This window comes from Lipophrys pholis, assembly GCF_963383615.2.
Source record: "Lipophrys pholis genome assembly, chromosome: 5".
Classification (NCBI taxonomy): Eukaryota; Metazoa; Chordata; class Actinopteri; order Blenniiformes; family Blenniidae; genus Lipophrys; species Lipophrys pholis.
The window spans coordinates 1,229,646-1,248,887 of NC_137628.1; the positions used below are offsets into that span (position 1 = coordinate 1,229,646).

General features: G+C 46.6%; 1 protein-coding gene across 1 annotated transcript; it reads right to left on the reverse strand.

The window, feature by feature from the left end:
* Positions 1-557: 557 nt before the first annotated feature.
* Positions 558-11,995, reverse strand: LOC308110345 (rho GDP-dissociation inhibitor 1-like). Its single transcript, XM_080464584.1, has 6 exons — positions 11,876-11,995; positions 5,128-5,324; positions 4,516-4,599; positions 2,980-3,056; positions 2,786-2,849; positions 558-2,074 (listed from the first exon to the last, which is right to left on the reverse strand). The coding sequence occupies exons 2-6, from the start codon at positions 5,312-5,314 to the stop codon at positions 1,875-1,877; spliced, it is 612 nt and encodes a 203-aa protein (XP_080320710.1). The 5' UTR covers positions 5,315-5,324; positions 11,876-11,995; the 3' UTR covers positions 558-1,874.
* Positions 11,996-19,242: the final 7,247 nt, after the last annotated feature.

Genomic DNA, 19,242 nt, shown 5'->3' on the forward strand with positions numbered 1-19,242 from the left:
GAAGATCATGTTCTGAGTCGTCGTATGCAAATATAAAGTATTGTAGCAGCCACTGGGGGGTGGTGGTGGGGGGGGGGGGGGGATTCTAAATCTTTTTGATGCTGCCTCTCTGGTCCTGGAGTCTCATTATGTAAAATGCTGTTCATTTTTAAAGTCTTGTGAACGAGTGTTTGATTCTGCAAAGGAAGAAGAAGAGTCTCCAAAGTGAAACGCCATCTGCTTCCACCAATCAGAGCGTTTGCCAGACAAATAGCCAAAGTCGCTGCAGTTCCGTGACGGGACAAATACACACTTGGTAAAGTTACAAAAGGTAAGAGTTTGACTCCCCAATTGGGGGATACCACCATATCTGGCAACACAGGTCCGATCCATTTTCAAGTGGTTGTTGGTTCAATTACCAACAGTTGATCAGTGTGTCTGAGGAAGAGTGGAAAATATATATGATGGGAAAGTATCAGATATGGAAGAAAGTATATTTAGACAAGTTAAAGCAAAAATTTTTTATTTTTTTTTTAATCGCTTCATTCTAAATAAAAAATGACCAGTTTGAGGCCAAATTGAGCAAAAATGTTTATTGACCGAGATGATAAAGATACGACCCACCAGCAGCCAGCGTTTAATACAAACTGTACAATGTGAAGGAATGTATGGAGCAGGAATACATAATCTTCATCCTCGTCATCATCATCCTCCTCCTCCTCAACACCACCAGAAGACACGGTGTTGTGACAGAACAGCAACATGTTGAACCTTTATCCTCTGACCAGACACCACAGGGGTCACCTGGCTCCGCCTCCTTCCTGGGGGGTGGGGGTAGGAGGGGTGGCCTCTCTCCTGTGTGTGTGTGTGTGTTTGTGGGGGGGGGGGGGGGGTCCAGGGGGACACGAACTTTAAGGCAAAAGGGGAAACATAATAAGAAGTATTGTTTCTTTCTCTTGGAGTTGTTTTGTTCTAAGGCCTCATGGAATCAAGGACAAGTGCCAATCTTTAATGTGTGTTTTCTAAATAGTTTGAACATTCTGCCCCCCCCACACCGATTACAGGAAGTTATACTCAGGCAGGGGGGGGTGGGGCTATAGTGGACATGTGCACAGCGTGAAGTGAGAGCGAGGGAGGGGGGAGGGGGGGGGCCGGAGAGCAGGTGATCCGCTGGTAGAAGGCAGGTATCGGTGATTATATCAAAAGGGGGGGGGGGGGGGGGGTGAACACAGCAGCTGATTAACAGTGATGTGGATACAATCACAATACACAACCATCGATACATTTCTATATAAAAAAAGGCAAAGAAAAGCTGATTGTACAGTTGCTTTTACCATGTGACACAGAGGAAGACACTGGAGAGGAAGAGGAGGAGGTGCAGGAGGAGGAAGAGGAAAGAAGGGGTTTAATCTCTCCGAGCAGCAAAAAAAACAACCAGAAGAAGAAAGAGGAGGAGGAGGAAGAGGAGGGGAAATGTGAAGGGACTTTTCCCACTTCCCAGTTTGTCGCAACGGAAAACTTCGTTTAGTTTTTATTTCCAAACAAGTGAAAAACAGAAAAGTGGGGAAAGTGAAGTCGTGTGGAATTTTCTAGTTTGGTGATAAACTGATGTCAGAAGCAAATAAAAGTCCAGGAAGAGATGGACGGTTTGGGGTGGGTGGGGGGGGGTGGGGGTGGGGTTGCTACTGCTGCTACTGATGGAGGGTGGTGGGGGTGGAGGGCTTAAGACAGCGAGGCAGGAACTAAGGCATGACAGCATGAAATGCACCACAATGTCAAAACAAAGGCAGAAACGGTGGCGGATGGGGGGGGGGGGCTGGAGCAGGAGCAGGGAGGGATGCTACTCCCCCCCTCCTCCCCTCTGTCCCCCCACAGACCAACTCCAAGGCCTGGTTTCAGTCTTTCCAGTCCTTCTTGATGTTCAGGTTCCACTCCCAGGACAGGTGGTCGTGCTTGTCGTCGTCGGTGAACTTGGACTTGATGACGTAGTTCCCTCGAGCCAGGACGCCTTTAGGAGCCTCCTCCGAAGTGGTCAGGAAGTCGTACTCGGAGGGCCGCGGGCCGTAGCTGCCCACCATGTAGTCCGATTTGTCAACTGGCCACAGAGGAGAGTGTTTGAGCCACATGGTCACTTTCTGAATGAAGCCCCTCCCCCTCCCTCCCTCCCTCCCCCCCCTCCCTCCCTCCCTCCCACCCACCAGTGTTTCAGATTAACCGGTTTCCCTGTTAACTGGAGACCCGCTTCCTCAAGCGCCCCCTTTTCACAGCAGATGTTAGAAATCCGTAGCCGTCCTGGTGAACGTCGTTTAACCGCATTTCCATTAAAGTGTCGTCGTGTTTGTTTGTCGTATTTTAACATCAGCTGCTGCTAACGGTTGTTGGCAGAAGTCACCAGTTAACAGGGGCACCAGTTAATCCGAAACACCGGACAGCGAAGCACGATCGTAATGATCCACATTTTGTGATATTATCGCCAATGAATAAAAAGATTTACTATTTAATTTATTTCCTGAGCTGATAACCAACGCAGGCTCGCTCCCAGGGTGACTGGACGCCACGGGGAAAAGCTCCGCCCACACCGTGGTCGTACTCCATTGTAAAGGAAAAGAAGTGAGGCTGAGTCGGGACAAGTGGAACAGAGCCAGATGTGAGGGTCAACCTGTTGGTTCTCTCTTTCCTCTCACTATCTTCAGCCTGGTTCTGGTTCTCTAGAACTTTCTTCCTATGCTGCTCAGTCGGTTCAGGTGGATCGGTGCCGGATCAATAAAAAGAGTGAAAAGAGGTGAAAGGAAAGGTTGTGACTCACTCTTCACTCCTTTCCTGTACGTCTGCTGGACGTACTTCAGACCCGAGACGATTTCCCTGTTGACCTGAGGACACAAAGTTTCACAGAGCTGACGGAAGCATCCGGAGGCGTCCAGCACAAAACCAACTGAAGCAGATGGTAATAACAGTGTTCTTTCTCTCGTCCCGGCCGGAATCAGTGAGTGAGGCTCTCACCTTAAAGCCGATCTTGATTTTGTATTCGACTCCCTCCTTCAGGATGAACGACTGGTTCTTGAAGGCCTCCAGGTCTCCTGGCAGAACACAAACACAAACACACTTTAATCTGGTACTCTTGGAACCTTTATACTCTGAACACACACATCAGGATTTGGACTTCATGAATTCTAAGACTTACAGACTCTGAATATTAAATGTAACAGAACAAAGTCTGAAGAGAAGAGATTTGTCACATCACTGCCTTAAAAACCCAAAACTGATTGATCCAGACTGGATTTTGAAACAAAGACGAGCTGCGAAGATGAAATATAAGAAACAGGAACGTGAAGGACAATTTTAAAAAATGGAAGAAAATCCAAATCAAACTGCAGCTGTGGATTATTGAAAGCTCTGGATGTGGCTGTCGTCTTTATTGGAATATAAATGGATTCTTCTTTTTGAACTAGAACCAAAGTCACACTGACTAATGAGCAGAACAGAGGCTCAGATTATAGAACATCCTCCTCCTCCAACATCCAGATTATAGAGCATCCTCCTTCACTAACATCCAGATTATAGAACATCCTCATCCCCCAACATCCAGATTATAGAGCATCCTCCTTCACTAACATCCAGATTATAGAGCATCCTCCTCCTCCAACATCCAGATTATAGAGCATCCTCCGTCACTAACATCCAGATTATAGAGCATCCTTCTCATCCAACAACCTGATCATCGAGCATCTTCTTCCTCCAACATCCAGATTATAGAGCACCCTCATCCACTAACATCCAGATTAGAGAGCACCTCCCTCCACTAACATCTAGATTATAGAGCATCTTCCTCCACATAGTACTGACATGTAGTAACAAGTTATGATTTCAGTATCTAATCCCAACCCAGGTCACTACAGTACTCAGGAAGGAAGTAACTGTGGTTAAGGATCCTCTGCAGACCTTCAGTGACCGTAAACCAAACAACTAAAAATTAAAAAAATCTATTTTCCTGAAGGAATCAGAATCAGGAAATGCGAGTTGTTTTTCTTTTCTTTTCTTTCCAGAGCGAGGAAACTGTATTGAGAGGAGAGAGACTGGAGAGACACCCGGGACAGAATGTTCTGATCTGGTTCTAATGTGGGCCAGCTGGCGCAGAACTACATCCAGAGCTGGAGCGTCTGCGAGCTCCTCGCTGGAGTAAAACCATGAGAACACTGTTCCCATCGAGAGCCAAACCAGGAGAGGACTGCAGCCGCTCCAGGTCTGAGTGACAGCCGCTCCGGGTCTGAGTGACAGCCGCTCCGGGTCTGAGTGACAGCCGCTCCGGGTCTGAGTGACAGCCGCTCCGGGTCTGAGTGACAGCCGCTCCGGGTCTGAGTGACAGCCGCTCCGGGTCTGAGTGACAGCCGCTCCGGGTCTGAGTGACAGCCGCTCAGTGAAACACATCACATCAGAGTCTAACGAAGCCATTGCAGAGTTACGAAGAAAACACGTCTCCAGAGACGCTGCCGTGGCCCCGCAGAGGTAAAAGACGAGTCCAGACAGGGACTGACTCACCTTGCAGGTCCAGGACCAGGGGGTTGGGGGCGGCATCACAGAGCAGACTCATCCGGGTCACTAGGACGTTTGGAGAGCTGGGATCTGAAACCGGGATCGAAGAAACACACAGGATTGTCAGCTGGTTGTCCAAGAAGATCATTTAACACTCAACTCTTACATGCAGTGTGTGTGTGTGTGTGTGTGTGTGTGTGTGTGTGTGTGTGTGTGTGTGTGTGTGTGTGTGTGTGTGTGTACAGCTTCTTGCTGCATCAAACTGCATCATGGGAAATGAGGGAGAATCATAAAAAGGTGGAAAAGAATTGTAAGTGATGTGAAAACCTTTCCTGTTGTAGAACTAAACACTAGAAAACTCATGTCATCGGACAACTAATCCACGTTAAGTATTTCTGAATGTTTCCTGCTTCGTGAGAATCACAAACTATAATAATGATTTCGATGATTCTAACAATGATTTGAATTCTACTGACTGAATGTTGAACTGATCCTGAAGCATGTGAGCTGAGAGAAGCCCAGTTCAGTTCAAAGTTTTTTTAATGTGCCGATCATATTTAGGTCAGCAGAGGTTCCCTGGATTAAGACAATGTCTCTTCTACACACATGTGCACACACCTGCCAGGCTGACCCCGGGTCCCAGCAGAGCCTCCTTGTACTTGCGCAGACTCTCGTCGTCCTTGTCCAGCTCGTGGATCTCCTGCACCGTCTTCTGGGCCGGCGGCTTGTAGTTCACCGTCTCCACCTCCTCGTTCTCGGCGGCGATGGCTGCGAGCTGCTCAGGAGTCGCCTCATCGTCAGCCATGTCTGGGTGTCTGGAGACGGAGGGATGGAGGGGGGGGGTGAGAAAGAGTGTGTGACGGTCCGGACTGTGGAAGTGTCTGGAAGAAGCTTCTGTCCTGTTGGACGAACGCTGCAGTGACTCGTTTCTCTCAGGGAGTCGTGACGAGACGTCAGGCTGCACTGGATGCAGAGCGGGGGAGGTGTGTGTGTGTGTGTGTGTGTGTGTGTGTGTGTGTGTGTGTGTGTGTGTGTGTGTGTGTGTGTGTGTGTGTGTGTGTGTGTGTGTGTGTGTGTGTGTGTGTGTGTGTGTGTGAGATCTGGGTCACAGGGAAAAGATTGTGAACTTTTGGCACAACAGAAGTGTGACCACAGAGATGTTCAGAGGCTGCATCGACCGCGATGAAACGACGGCCGCTGGTCAACAGCACCAGTTTATGGACGGAGTCTGGACAGTGTCAAGCAGCAAAGAGCCACTGAAAGACGTCCGGCCAGTCCAACCTACTAGAACGGTACCCAGGAGGAAACAAGCTCCCTGTGGCACAACGCTTCCATCAACAATGTGAAGATGGACGGACAAACTGAGCTGCAGCGCTTCAACAAACCTCAACTTCCAACACTTTAGTGAAAGAAGCTTTGATTAAAACCTGGAAACAGAGAGACAGCCTCACCGCCAGCATTACTGCTGGAGAAATATTCATTTACTGTGGCACACAAAACATTTTAATAGGATTTACTGGAAGACAAACAGCATTGCGCTGCACTACTCGGCCTGCAGGGGGCAGCGTTTTAAATCTAGCCTGGATTTCCATTCACCGACACTTGAATCAATGGGCATCAACAGTAACCATGAGACAAAAAGTTTACATCAAATCTATTCACCATTCTGAGTTTATTCTGAACTACTTGAGATGTTTTAATGACTAAACTTCTCTCTTTGGGACAAAACCTAAAACTAAATCTGTGATCTCTTACTCTTTATCACGATATCCACAAAAGAAGAAGATAAAATTACAATAATTACATTTTCCTGAATCCTTTTTAGTCACTAAAATATAAACATGTATTAAAAATCAAGTCAATGCCTTTAAGTACCGGAGAGAAAGTGTTCAACTATTTCTACCATCACTGTACAACCGGGCTTCCCGAGGTATTAGAAACACTGATCACTCGTCACGTTGAAGTTCTGTTTTTAACGTTTGTCTGCTCTAAATGTCACTTCATGTCCCGTAAACTCAGATATGAACTGATCCTCCGGGGCGTCGCTGGTTCTGGTTTCTCTGAGGTCGAGGTGGTCTTCTTCTCGGGATCGGCTCTCTGTGCTCAAACAAAAGCAGGAAGAGCCGTGTTTACGTGTCATTCTCATGAGGCCGTCCCTCCAAAGCCTCCAGTCTCCACTGAGACTTTAACCCAGGACCACCGGCCGCTCTCATCACTGCTATTCAACCACTGGAGTCCCTCCACAGTCACAACAACAACTTGAGAAGATAAGAGTGGAAAAACCAGCAGAGTTGAAGGAGATTTCATCTCCCACTGGGGAGCCACACCTGCAGATATTCACTTCCTGTTACCAGGATCTGGCCAGAGTTTGGACGCGTCATTCAAACACTGAGCTGCTGTTTGGAAAATCAACTGCCAACAAGTCGGTTTCTTCACCCAGTCCTCAAACCAGAGTCAACAGCCAAGAAAAGCTTCAACAAGCCTGTCCCACTAATGCATGAAGCGGATCTTAGAAATGTGGCACCAATGTCTTTGATTCAGAGCAAAAGAGCTTTACAACGAAGAAATACCAGACATTTTCTACCGTTTCTGCTCAGGAGTCACTCCAGGACGGTCATTTCTACAGTGATGGGCCATAACATTGTGACCAGACAGGTGAAGAACTCCTGCCGGTGGGTGAGACAGCAGGGAGGAAATGAAGGTTGTGTTCTGAACGTTGATGCAGGTTTGGACGTCCCGTTTGGTTTCTAGCAGAAGGAAGGAAAAGATGTGAGACCCGGTTGGTCCGATCCAACAGACGAGAAGTTCCTTTTTTCCCCCAATTTAATTTTTGGTGCCGTCACGTTGACCCAAGTCGTCCGTCTGTGACCTGGACTGCATGAGGGAGTGGAGGCTGCAAGTGTTTGGTGGCTGAGCTGCATGTAAATAAAACCTCCATCAGTAGAAAATACTAAAGAAGGCAAAAGGAGCGGACGTGAACCCAGAGCTGCGATCATGGAGCTGCGTGCTCCTCGACCTGCCCGGACTAGCAGCGTCACAGGAATGTCTAGCAGCAGTGAAGGAGCGAGGCGGCGAGGAGCAGCGGCCATAAACAAGCCTGAGCAGGGTCCAGAAGCTGGTCGCAATTCCTGTTGCTCGCATGAATGTTGACGCCCCCGACTGGACCGAGGGGCAACAACAAAGGTTTCTAATCAACACTTTACATAACTGCTGGATCTCTGTAGTGAGAAATCACAGGTTGTTCCTGAGAGCTTCTTCTTCCTGTCCCTTCAGGAGACTCTGACAGCCTGTGGAGATGGATTTTCTTCATCTTCTGCTTTCAGTTGCTTCTTTCCTGCAGTCCACACGTGTTCCTACGTGTTCCTGAGAGAAGCATCAGGACGATGAAAGGTTTGCGGAGTATAACTGACAGTGTGAGAGACGCTGCCGACAAGGGATGGGAATCAAAAACCGGTTCTGACTGAGAACCGGTTCCAATTGATCAATTCCATGGGAATCGTACACCTTAAATGTGATCGATTCTTCTTAACGATTCATTTCCCGACACGACGTCAAGTCGCGTTGCGGTACGTTGCATGACGTCACACTGTGACCAGACCTCCTTCAGCCAGGAGAAAACATGGAGGAAGAAGGTCTAAAGTGGGAGACGATAAACGACTAAATAATAGGATACAGTAATACATGTTCCTCTCACCACGTCCTGAATCCACAGAGTCCACAGCCTCTTGCCTCACAGCCACAAGGTCCAGTTAAAAAAATAAAAGTCTCTGTGCAAATCCCGGCAGGAGCCTTTCTGTGTGGTTTTCATGTTCTCTCTCTGTGTGCTGGTTCTCCTCCGGTACTCCGGTTTACTCTGATAGTCAAAACAACCTGCGCCGTGACTCCCTAATCTAGTAGAGGGTAACCACTGTATATCTATGTATTACATCATTCTGTGTTGAATATCCCGTCTAATAAAGAACCAACACAATATGAAAACACAGGATTCCCTGCAGATCGAGAGAACGTGTTCCTCCTCGTACATCACTTCCTCATTCCTCTCCAGTCTCCGACCTCCCAGAGAGGGTTCACTGGTCAACAGCACAAAATTTGAAGTGTAAATTCCACGGGGGGCATCCAATGAAGGCAAATACACATTTGATCGTTATTTTTTTAAGGAAAAAATTATAATTCAAGTTTCATGTTTGGAAAAAATAAAATTGTTCCTTTTGGTGCAGAAAACTGTAAAACTACTTTTTTTCCCCTCAAACAAAATACTCAGGAATTGTTGGGAGAATTTATAAAATCTTATCAATTCCCACCCCTAGTAATCTACCTGTTAATTCTCCTTTTTAAAAAAAAACACAATAAGAGAATCGATAAAGAATTGAATCATTAAACAGAATCAAAAATGGAATCGGAACAATCGTATCAATTCCCATCCCTACTGCCGACCCAGAACTGCCTGCTTCCAGCTGTTGGCAGGAAGTCAACTTCACGCTGACTAAGCTGGAGGAAGTGCTCACAGACGTCTTTCTCCTCGTCTGGTGGGTCCAGCTCGTGTGGACACAGACGTCTTCCTCCTCGTCGCGTGGGTCCAGCTAGTGTGGACACAGACGTCTTCCTCCTCGTCTGGTGGGTCCAGCTAGTGTGGACACAGACGTCCAACAATCAATCTGTGCAGGCTGAAGGTTAAAGATGCTGGAGCTCCTCTCATGCCTCAGTCCTACTGCGGTACGGTACTGTACGGCAAAGCACACCCAGACCCAACTCTGTTGCGTGGTCCCACTACAGAGGGTACAGTTAAAATGTTTGTGGGGTTGTGAACGACGCATGTTTGTGACGTCATTACATAACAGTCGTGGCGGAACCAACGCAGAAGTTTCGGCCAAAGCTCAGGCGGCCGTCCGGGTAAAGTTGTGAGCCTCTGTGACACAGCAAAATGTTCTCATTGTGAACAGCAGCATCCAGCTCCTCTCCTGTTACTGAGAGGAGCGTCTGCACCTCGTTGAAAGACTGCAATGCTGTGTAGTGCCGACATTTCAATAAACCCAGTCAACTAAACAACCAGTGTGCACAACGCGGCGAATGAAAACAACAACAGAGGGTTTATGGCCGATGAGACATTAAAATATTGTGGCTTGTCCAGAGTGACGATCGTCACGACCAATCAGCAGACGGCTGCTTTGTACCTCCTCCATATGGGAACCGTTCCATTGTGCTAGGTACCTCAACGGAGCAGTGACATAAAATCATAACCGCTAGGCGCCGTTTACACAACAACGCCTAATCTATTAAAAAAAAGTGCTGCGTTTATACTGCAGCAGCCGACACACTGACAACAATGTAGTTAGTATGCCGGGACATGGGAGGGCGCTGTTGCTTGTTTTTGTAAGGAAACCACACAGACATGTGTGCAGAGAACAATACGCTATGAACGTGAACAAAATCGAGAGAAACCAACATTCGTATGGACTGATGAAGCATCGGACGCCATCAGGGGAGAGTCTCAACTATAAAACTACTGATATGGACGATAAAACTAGAATAACGAGTCATACCTCTCCGGGCCCGCCATGTTGGTTTACAGGTGCATGAGCAGGAACTATTTTCGACAGGAGGGAGGGTGGGGGGAGTGATGCACAAACGCAGTAGAAGCACTTCGCCGCTTCCGGCAGTCTCTGCAGGAGGGAATCAAGACCATAAAAGAATCTGTCCACCTTGAGAGCCGAGGTAAAAACTTCTCGGATGCAGTGGATCCACACACTGGTGTTGTGTAAACGGACCCCCCAAAAGTGAAGAAGGTTTTGCAGATACACTCATATTCCTTGTCGTGGAAAACAGAGCCTTAGTTATGGGTCTTTTGATACAATCCACAACCTTTGTCAGTGGAGACGGAGGAAAACCTGCCCTGGCCTGGTACACACTGTTACAGAGACCAACCCCGAGCTCCTCGTCTCCTTGAAATAATCTCCAGGTTCTTAATCTGATGACTACATTGTTAGAACTGATCCCACAGCGTGAAAACTATGTCACAAATGCTGCTAAAGCAAAAGTTACCAACCTATGGAGACCCCCAAGATCCCCCCCACCCCCCCCCCCAAAAAAAAAAAAAAAACTAAACGGATTGACTCCAACAATGAAGCCAAAGCCGGAACAATAAAAGTAGATTTCAGGTTCAACAGAATCTTCTCCGGAACAAAAGAGCAGAAAATCAAAGCAGTTGTTGGATGTTGGATGTCGGATGTCGGATGTTGGATGTCGGATGTTGGATGTGGCTACAGAACCTCAGAACGCTTCACGTCTCCAGGGTTTGGGTTCAATCTACTCTGTCTGGACAAATTCTCTCTCTCAAGCCTCCCTTCACTTCGAAATGAACTCTGGAGAAGTGATGACGAGTCATATGGGAAATGTTCTGACTGGACCCAACGTTAGACATGTTTGTAAGACAGTTTGAGGTTTCATGAATTCCGCTGTGAGACCGGAGAGGTTCTCCTCACCGATCAGTTCATTGATGAGGAGTTGAGCTGCATCACAGCGAGAGGAAGAGTGAGGAAGAACATGATGCAGTCCAGCAGAAGCTTCAGTCTGTGGTTCTCATCCAGAAACCAGGTTTCTTCTGAATACTGACAGACCACATCACCCCCAGACCAGGTCCAAGCCGGATCTAAACCGGGTTCAGTTTAGGTCTAAACCGGCCCACAGAGGCTCCATGGGGCCTGTACCCCCCCGGGCCCCGCCCCGCCCCGCCCCGCCCCGCCAGCTGCGGAGGTGAAGCAGCTCCAACAAACGAACCCGGTGACATCAAACAAGCTGCTTCAAGTGGACTTCCGGGCCTGTGGATCCCGGGAGGGACCAGTCGGTAGGAGCGGGGATAGAAACGGTCCGGAACCGGCTAACGGAGCGCTCTGACAACCCGGGTACCGCTCACCGGGTGGGACCAGAGAAAGAAACGGAAAGTGACCCTGCACACCCCCGGTAGGACCAGAGGAGGACCGGGGACTGTTCACCGGGACACAAGCCCCGCTAACCGGCCTGCAGACCCTGGGAGGGACCAGACAATAGGACCGGGGACTAGAAGCGGTCGAGAACCGGCTAACGGAGCGCTCTGACAACCGACCGGAACACTGCTCACCGGCTGGGACCAGAGAGGAGGACGATGGAGGTTCTCCGGGAAACAGGCTCCGCTAACCGGGCTGTAGACCGCGGGAAGAACCAGGGATGGAGGCCGTGGGACGGAGCTAATTCACCGGGGTGGCCGAGGACCGTTCACCGGGAGACAATCCATCGAACGGGAGCCAGCGGCTAATATTAGCCTGAGCTCGCGCTGGTTAACGGGCAGACCGGGGGGGGCAGTGCTCTGGGGGACCGGACCCGCGGGTCTTACCTTCAGGAGGAATGTTCGGGTTTCAGGAGCCGGTGCGGGACTCTCTCCGTTCGGAGCTCCGGTGTGGCGACGGGACTATGGCAAACAGGGAGCGGCGCCGCCCCGTGCGCGGCCACGCACGGCGGCTCCGGGAGCGTGCCCGCGCACGCCAGTAATGTATGTACGGAGCGTTGTGTCAGAGCTCCGTGGAGCTGCCCCCCTATCTGTGAAAATAGTCCCAAACGTTTGTGCTGGTTTGGTTATGAAGCTATTAAACAATATTTAAAAGGTCAATCTAAGTTCACTCAGACCCCCGTCAACGTCCAAATTGAACAAAAATGGTCTCAATCATTAGTGCTGCATTAGCGCAGTTTGTGCTGGAAGAAATAACGTTTGTGCTGCTTTAATTTTTAAGATATTAAATATTAGAAAAGGCCTGCACGCGTGCGCGCGCCCGGGTGCGAGGCGGAGGGCGCGCGCACCGTGCAGCAGCAACAAAGCAACTTCTAAGTTCACGCTCCACTTTGTCCAAAAAGAATAAAAATAGTCTCAATCATTAGTGCTGCTTTGTGCTGAAAGAAATAACGTTTGTGCTTCTCTGGTTTTCACCATCTAACAGTTTGTCTTCTCATGTATCTGTCAGTGTTCCCTGCTGCAACACGGTCTTTTTCTTCCTCGCGCCTCAACTTTAGGTTTTTGAACCTCAGTTCGCCGTTCTCACCTCCATCCGGATCTTCCCCTGGAAACCTTCACTTGTTACTTCACAGAGATTTTGAAATAAAGAGTTTTTCAAAACGGATTATTGTTGTGTGTCTATTTTTGGGGTCTTGTCCTTTGGGTTTGTGACAAGAGCAAGTTTATTATGAAACTATAACGTCACACAGCCCCCCACATTCTCGAAATTGAGTGAAAATAGTCCAACTATTTACTGCTAATGCTGCTTTTGCTGAAACAGAAAACATCATTTGCGCTGCTTTTGTTTATCAGATATAACAAGTTTATCAATAGACGATGTGGCATAACTTTTTAATTCTCTTTTGGGTGAACATCAGTTTAAATAGTTAGGACTACTTTGTGCCACACGTGTTGTGGGGAGGGGGCGGAGTGATACAGGTTAATGGGTTGGGGGATGGGAGTTTGGAGAAAATTCACTGTTTACAAATACAGTCAAGCACGTTCTGCAACGATTAAAAAAGATTTGATTCAAGGCCCAGCTGTGAATCTGATTTCAAGGTAAGTACATTACTCAGTTAATACAATATGGACTTTATAGAACTACATTCCTTTTTGAATTAAATTGAACAAGTTTATTTCAGACATGTGGGAACACATCTCTTCTCATTTAGATGATGCTGTGACTAGACACTATAAAAATGGCAAATCTCATGAATGCAAACAAACCAATTAGATTTACCTTGGATTTACATATAGTACACTGTAAAAGAAAGTACATAGATTCAAACATTACCGGCCTGTAGCTCTCCCCCGGTGCTATTCAAGTAAATGGGGCTGGGCCAATTGGAGAAAAAAAGAAAAAATCTTTCATTTGACTGCACTAGATCCATAACAGGTTAGTGAGAATAGTTGGTAATAACTACTTAGATTGGTTGGTGTAAACTCGACAACAGGGGTTCTCAAAGTTTTCATAGCTGAGGGCCAATTTAAGAACCCAACATTGGACTGAGGCCCGAAGAATGGAAAGAAAAATGGACAAAAAAATAAAAGAACTATTTGTAATCATTTTAATGACCTGGTTGCATCTTTACAGCGATGTCAAAAAATTCAACACTATTCTGTCACGGAGTGTGGTGAGCCCAGAAGCAGACTCGGACTCAGATCAGGTTGTTAACAGAGTTTATTTTAAACAAGGCCTACAAAACCAGAAGGGAGAGCCAAAAAGGAGAGCAGTCAAAAAACAGGCATAGGTCAGGAACAGATGTAAATCCAAAGATCACACAAGGGGAAGGCTGCGGTCACGAGACAAGCTACAAATGATGATTGAGCACCAAGAGAAGAGGAAGAGGGGCTTAAATACACAAGGGAAGACACAGGTGATACAAATCAACACGGGGGGGTGAGAACAGGTGTAAACAGATGAGACAGACTTCAAAATTAAACAGGAAGAGACAAACAGGAAGAGACAAACAGGTAAATGACTGGAAATGGCAGACTTGACAGACACAAGAGGGACCCTTACATACTCAAGTATATTTGTAACTTTCCTACAACCACAACAAGCCTCCATGTACTTTCTAGTTTCTTTGAAATATAAATCAATGTTTTAAATTTCATCCCATTTAGCATAGTATGGTTTCCATGTTAATTTCCCCTCGTGAGTGACTAATAAAGTTCTTAAAGTTGTTAGCAAATGTGTTTAGTTAGTACTAACTTTAATGTTTTAACTCTCCTCCTTTTAACTCCTTCAGCTAGATGCCCAAACAGCCAGCAGTTGACTGAGATTCCCTTCTGGAAGCTGTCTGCTCAGCAAAGGAGGACATACTTCTGGATGAGGGACGCATCGCCACACCCTAAGGCCAGAGTCTGGACTGAGCTGAGAGAGCAGCTGGACATCAGGATCTCTGCAAAGGCCTTGTACACTGTTGTGAAATTAAACAGATACAATGTCTGGACGGCTTTAGGGTTCACTAGTCACACCACAGATCCAGAAACGAGTGACACTGAAACAACCGAGTCAGGTTCCTTTTCTCAAGTATTCTTCAGGAATTCTTGTTTCATGTTCTATTTGATAAGTGGATACAGTTTATTCCTGAAGAAGTGGAGTACAAGGACAAGTGTTCAACACAAAAGAGGGATTATACAATTTTGAAGCCTGGCATCTGGACTCATATTATAAACGAACATATCTGGAAAGAAGTTAAAAGCACATGTACATTTGTATTCAAAAGAGCCAAGGTCTATCCCTCACAGAGAACAAATTATACAGCGATAAGAGGCAAAGAGTGTCTCAGCCATCTTGAAATTAAATGTGAGAAAGAGCCTGCACACAACTGCCCAATGATCCTGAAGTGCAATATTGAAAACATCAATGAGTCCAAGCACACAGGTCACTGCAAGCGCTTCATGTCCGGACACGTGCGTGTGCAGGTAGCCACAGAACTGTGTGAGGGCAGGAAGGAACCCCATGTATGGCGAGCATCACAGGCTGCCAAACTGATGGATTTTGGAGATCCAGAGCTGAGCCGTCTACCCACTTTGGCTCCCCTGCGGAAAGCAAAGCAAGAGAGAAATGACATGGAATTGAGTGACAAAGAGCCAATAACGTCACTTCAATTGTTAAAATACAGTGGTGGCATCAGAGACATGGGACTACAGTTTTTCTGCCACTACTGTAGTCAGACGCAAATGCACACGGACAAAACAGTTGCAAAGAAAACTCCCCACAGAGTGTGTTTTGACGCGACAGGCTCAGTGGTGAAAAAACTGGCAAGACCAACTGGCCCATCTGGACACATATTCCTATATCAAGGAGTCCTGACAGGCCCCAACATCTCCGGTGTCGCTGTGGTCCAGATGCTGTCAGAAAGGCATGATACAGGTGCAATAGCACACCGGCTCACAGAGTGGATCCGTGCAGGTGCACCAGTGCCAAAAGAAGTCGTGAGTGATTTTTCTCTGGCTTTTCTTGGTGCTCTAGTGAAGGCTTTTACTTCTCACCGTGATTTAAAAGCTTACATCAGCGAGTGCTTTGGTGTCCTACAAGGGAAGCAGTCTGCAAAACACCACGCATAAAAGATTATTTTGTTAGGGTAATGACACACCTCATCAAATGACAGTCACTGGAGCATGTAAAACAAGTGCTACATGCTCCCACTGCTCTGGCACTCTGCGAGTGCCTCTCATATCAGAGATCTGCAAAAAATGCCTGAAAGCCCTCATTGCAGAAATGTCTGTCGTACCTCCAGATGGAGAGGGAAAAGAACTGGGAGAAGCCGAGCCATGTGATCCGATCCAGACTGTCCTAAAACAGTGGGTAACAGAAATATGTGAGAACAGCAGGTCGCTTGCCATGGCTGATGGGGATCGAGACAATATCCACTATCTCCCCGAGATCATTCCGCAAATAATAAGACTGGTGAGCTACTTACCACTGTGGACAGGAGTGATGGTCCCTTTCTTCCAAGCCACTGACATCACCGCAAGCTCGGCCGCTGTTGAAGCAGAGTTCAAAAACATTAAGCGTGGCCTTTTCAAACATACAAAACTACCTACAAGAGTGGATCGGTTCATCGCTTGCCATCTCTCCTTCATCGAAGGCAACATGCGGATTTGTGCTTCAAAACACGAAGGAAAAGAGGATGCAACTTCTGAAAGAAGGACTGAAACAGCAGCAGAAGCGTCACTCATGACTACAAAAAGTGCAGAAAGCCAAAACAAAAAGGATGCTCATCCTTGTGAAGAGCCCGATGCTGCCATGGCAGTTGGTTGCAAAGATGTAGAACCAGTGGAAAACTGAGATGTAGTCACAGGGTCTCTGGTGCCTGTCGTGGCGGCAGGGCTGTCCTTTGTTCCGGTTCTGTTCATAACTTTTATGGACTCGATTTACCAGACGATCTTTGTTCCTACCCTCACCTATGGTCATGAGCTTTGGGTCCTGACCAAAAGAAGGAGATCCCGGATACAAGCGGCTGAAATGAGTTTCCTCCGTAGGGTGGCTGGGCGCTGCCTTAGAGATAGGGTGAGGAGCTCAGTCACCGGGGAGGAGCTCGGAGTAGAGCCGCTGCTCCTCCACATCCAGAGGAGCCAGCTGAGGTGGCTTGGGCATCTGTTTGGGATGCCCCCCGGACGGCTCCCTCGGGAGGTGTTCTGGGCATGTCCCTCTGGTAGGAGGCCTCGGGGCAGACCTAGGACACACTGGAGAGACTATGTCTTTCGGCTGGCCTGGGAACGCCTTGGGGTCCCACCGGAAGAGCTGGAGGACGTGTCTGGGGTGAGGGACGTCTGGGCTTCCTTGCTTAGACTGCTGCCCCCGTGACCCGGCCCCAGATAAGCGGAAGAAAATGGATGAATGAATGAATGAAATGGATGGATGGATGGATGGATACATGGATGGATGGATGGATGGATGGATGGTTTTTTAATAACCTGGTAAATGTGTGTCATGTTTTTTTTATTATATTGGTCAATAACAAATCAAATCGTGTCTCTCTTCCTCTTCCTCTTCCTCTTCCTCTTCCTCTTCCTCTTCCTCTTCCTGCTCAGTTAACTTTTTTTCTGAACCATAAAAGGTTATGAAACTTTAGGATTGGAAAGTCAAAATAATCAAAAATACGTCGTTTTACCTTTCAAAAGCGTCACTATTGACGTTGTTTTTAAGTGTTAAAGTGGAGTGAGTTTTTAATACGTTCTGGTGACGATCTGAATGTTCGCTGAAGAGAAAAATTCTAAATGGCGGTTGACGAGGAGTTTCCCGACTACGTAATTCGAGGGAATCTCGAGGAATTCTGCGACGCTATCCAGTCAAAATTCATATTTTCCGGGTAAGACGCCCAAATGCAGATCACGAATCAGCAAGAAAATCGCGGCGGCGCTCGGCAGCGGTCTTCACATGTTGAGTTTTTGGTTTGGCCGTAAGAGAGATTTTGGTTTGTCTTGGCCTGTTACTACCTGTGTGCTGATTTTCGGAGCTCTTGGTGAAATGGGATTCTGGGGCTACCTTTCTCCAATTTTGCAGGTGGCGCCGTTGAGCCATTTCGCAAGTCACATGTGTAACTCCCCCAAATAATAAGAATAATAACAAGAATAATAATAAGAATAATCATAATGATGATAATAATAATTCAATTCAGTTCAATTCAATTCAACTTTATTTATATAGCACCAAATACCAACACAGTCATTTCTAGATGCTTTTAACAGAGAAAAGAGAAAAACCCAACAAATCCACATGAGCAGCAGATTGATTTGCGACTGTGGAAAGGAAAAACTCCCTCTAACAGGAAGAAACCTTTGCTTGACTCAGAGGTGGCGGCTTTCTGCTGACCGGTTGGGGGGAGGGGATGGAGGAGAGGAAGGGATAGAATAGACAGAGAGATAGATTGGAGGGGAGATACAAACATTGGAAACACACCTTGGTTTGGGTAGGGGAGGTAGGGAGAGAGTTGGGGGGGGGCCGGCGGCAATAATCATAATAATAGCAATAATATTAAGAATAACAACAATATTAATATTAACAATAACAATAATGCTAATAATAATGATATTAACAATAACAACAACAATAATAATATTAACAATAACAACAATATTAACAATAACGATAATAATAATATTAACAATAATGCTAATGATAATAATAATGATGATATTAACAATAACAATAACAACAACAATAATAATATTAACAATAACAACAATAGTCCCGGGCGTCACCTTCCCATGGGCTCACCACCTGCAGGAAGGTTCTTAATCGGTGCAATGTGATCTGGGTGACGGTGCTCAGACTGACACCACCGCGACACGGAAACGGATAAGAGGGAGAAAATGGATGGATGAATGAATGAATAACAACAATATTAATATTAACAATAACGATGATAATAATAATAATAATGATATTAACAATAACAACAATATTAATATTAACAATAACGATAATAATAACAACGATGATAATAATAATAATGATATTAACAATAACAACAGTAATAATAATATTAACAATAACAACAATATTAATATTAACAATAACGATAATAATAACAACGATGATAAGAATAAGAATAAGAATTGATAATCCTACGGTTTCAATAGGGTCATATGCACTGTCAGTGCTCGGACCCTAATAACCACCCTAATCCACCTCTCCAACATGTGATTCATCCTCCCGGTTGTATGGATCCAGCTCTCTGATGTCTCCGACTATGATCACTGTGGCCAGCTCCGGCAGGCCATTTAGTTGAATCATTACATTGCAGTTGCTCGTCCAAGTGTCTTGAATCCGCCTTTCTTCTTTCAGGATTCTAGCTTGCCTTGCAATTTTGGCGTTTCTCTCAATCAGATGCTCTTCTACAGTTACCCCTGTGCCCTTCAATTTTTCCGACTGCTTTAACACCTCATCTTTGTGTTTTCTATTCACAAAGCGAACGATGATGCTGGACCTGTGGTCTTGTCTTTGGGGCCCAGTGTGGCAAAGAGATATATTTTGCCTGTCTATCAGAATGTCTTTGCTACTGAAGAAGTCAATGACTTGCTGCTGTAATGTGTGGCGTTCAGCTCTTAGTGCAGCCTCACCCTCCCTGTCACCTGCTGTAGTCTGTACAGAGGTACAATGGGTTAAGTCAAGTCCTGATATCACAAGGTTGTTCATCCTTGCACGCAGCAGGAAATCTTCTCCTTTTCTTAGCTGCTCCTCAATTTTCTCATTCCTT

Bases quoted from the DNA above. Each gene is read 5' to 3' on its own strand.
- LOC308110345 (XM_080464584.1), bottom strand. From the start codon at position 5,314: ATGGCTGACGATGAGGCGACTCCTGAGCAGCTCGCAGCCATCGCCGCC. The intron at 4,600-5,127 runs GTGTGTGCACAT...TCCCGGTTTCAG, and splicing joins ACCCGGGGTCAGCCTGGCAG to ATCCCAGCTCTCCAAACGTC. The intron at 2,850-2,979 runs GTGAGAGCCTCA...TTGTGTCCTCAG, and splicing joins AAATCAAGATCGGCTTTAAG to GTCAACAGGGAAATCGTCTC.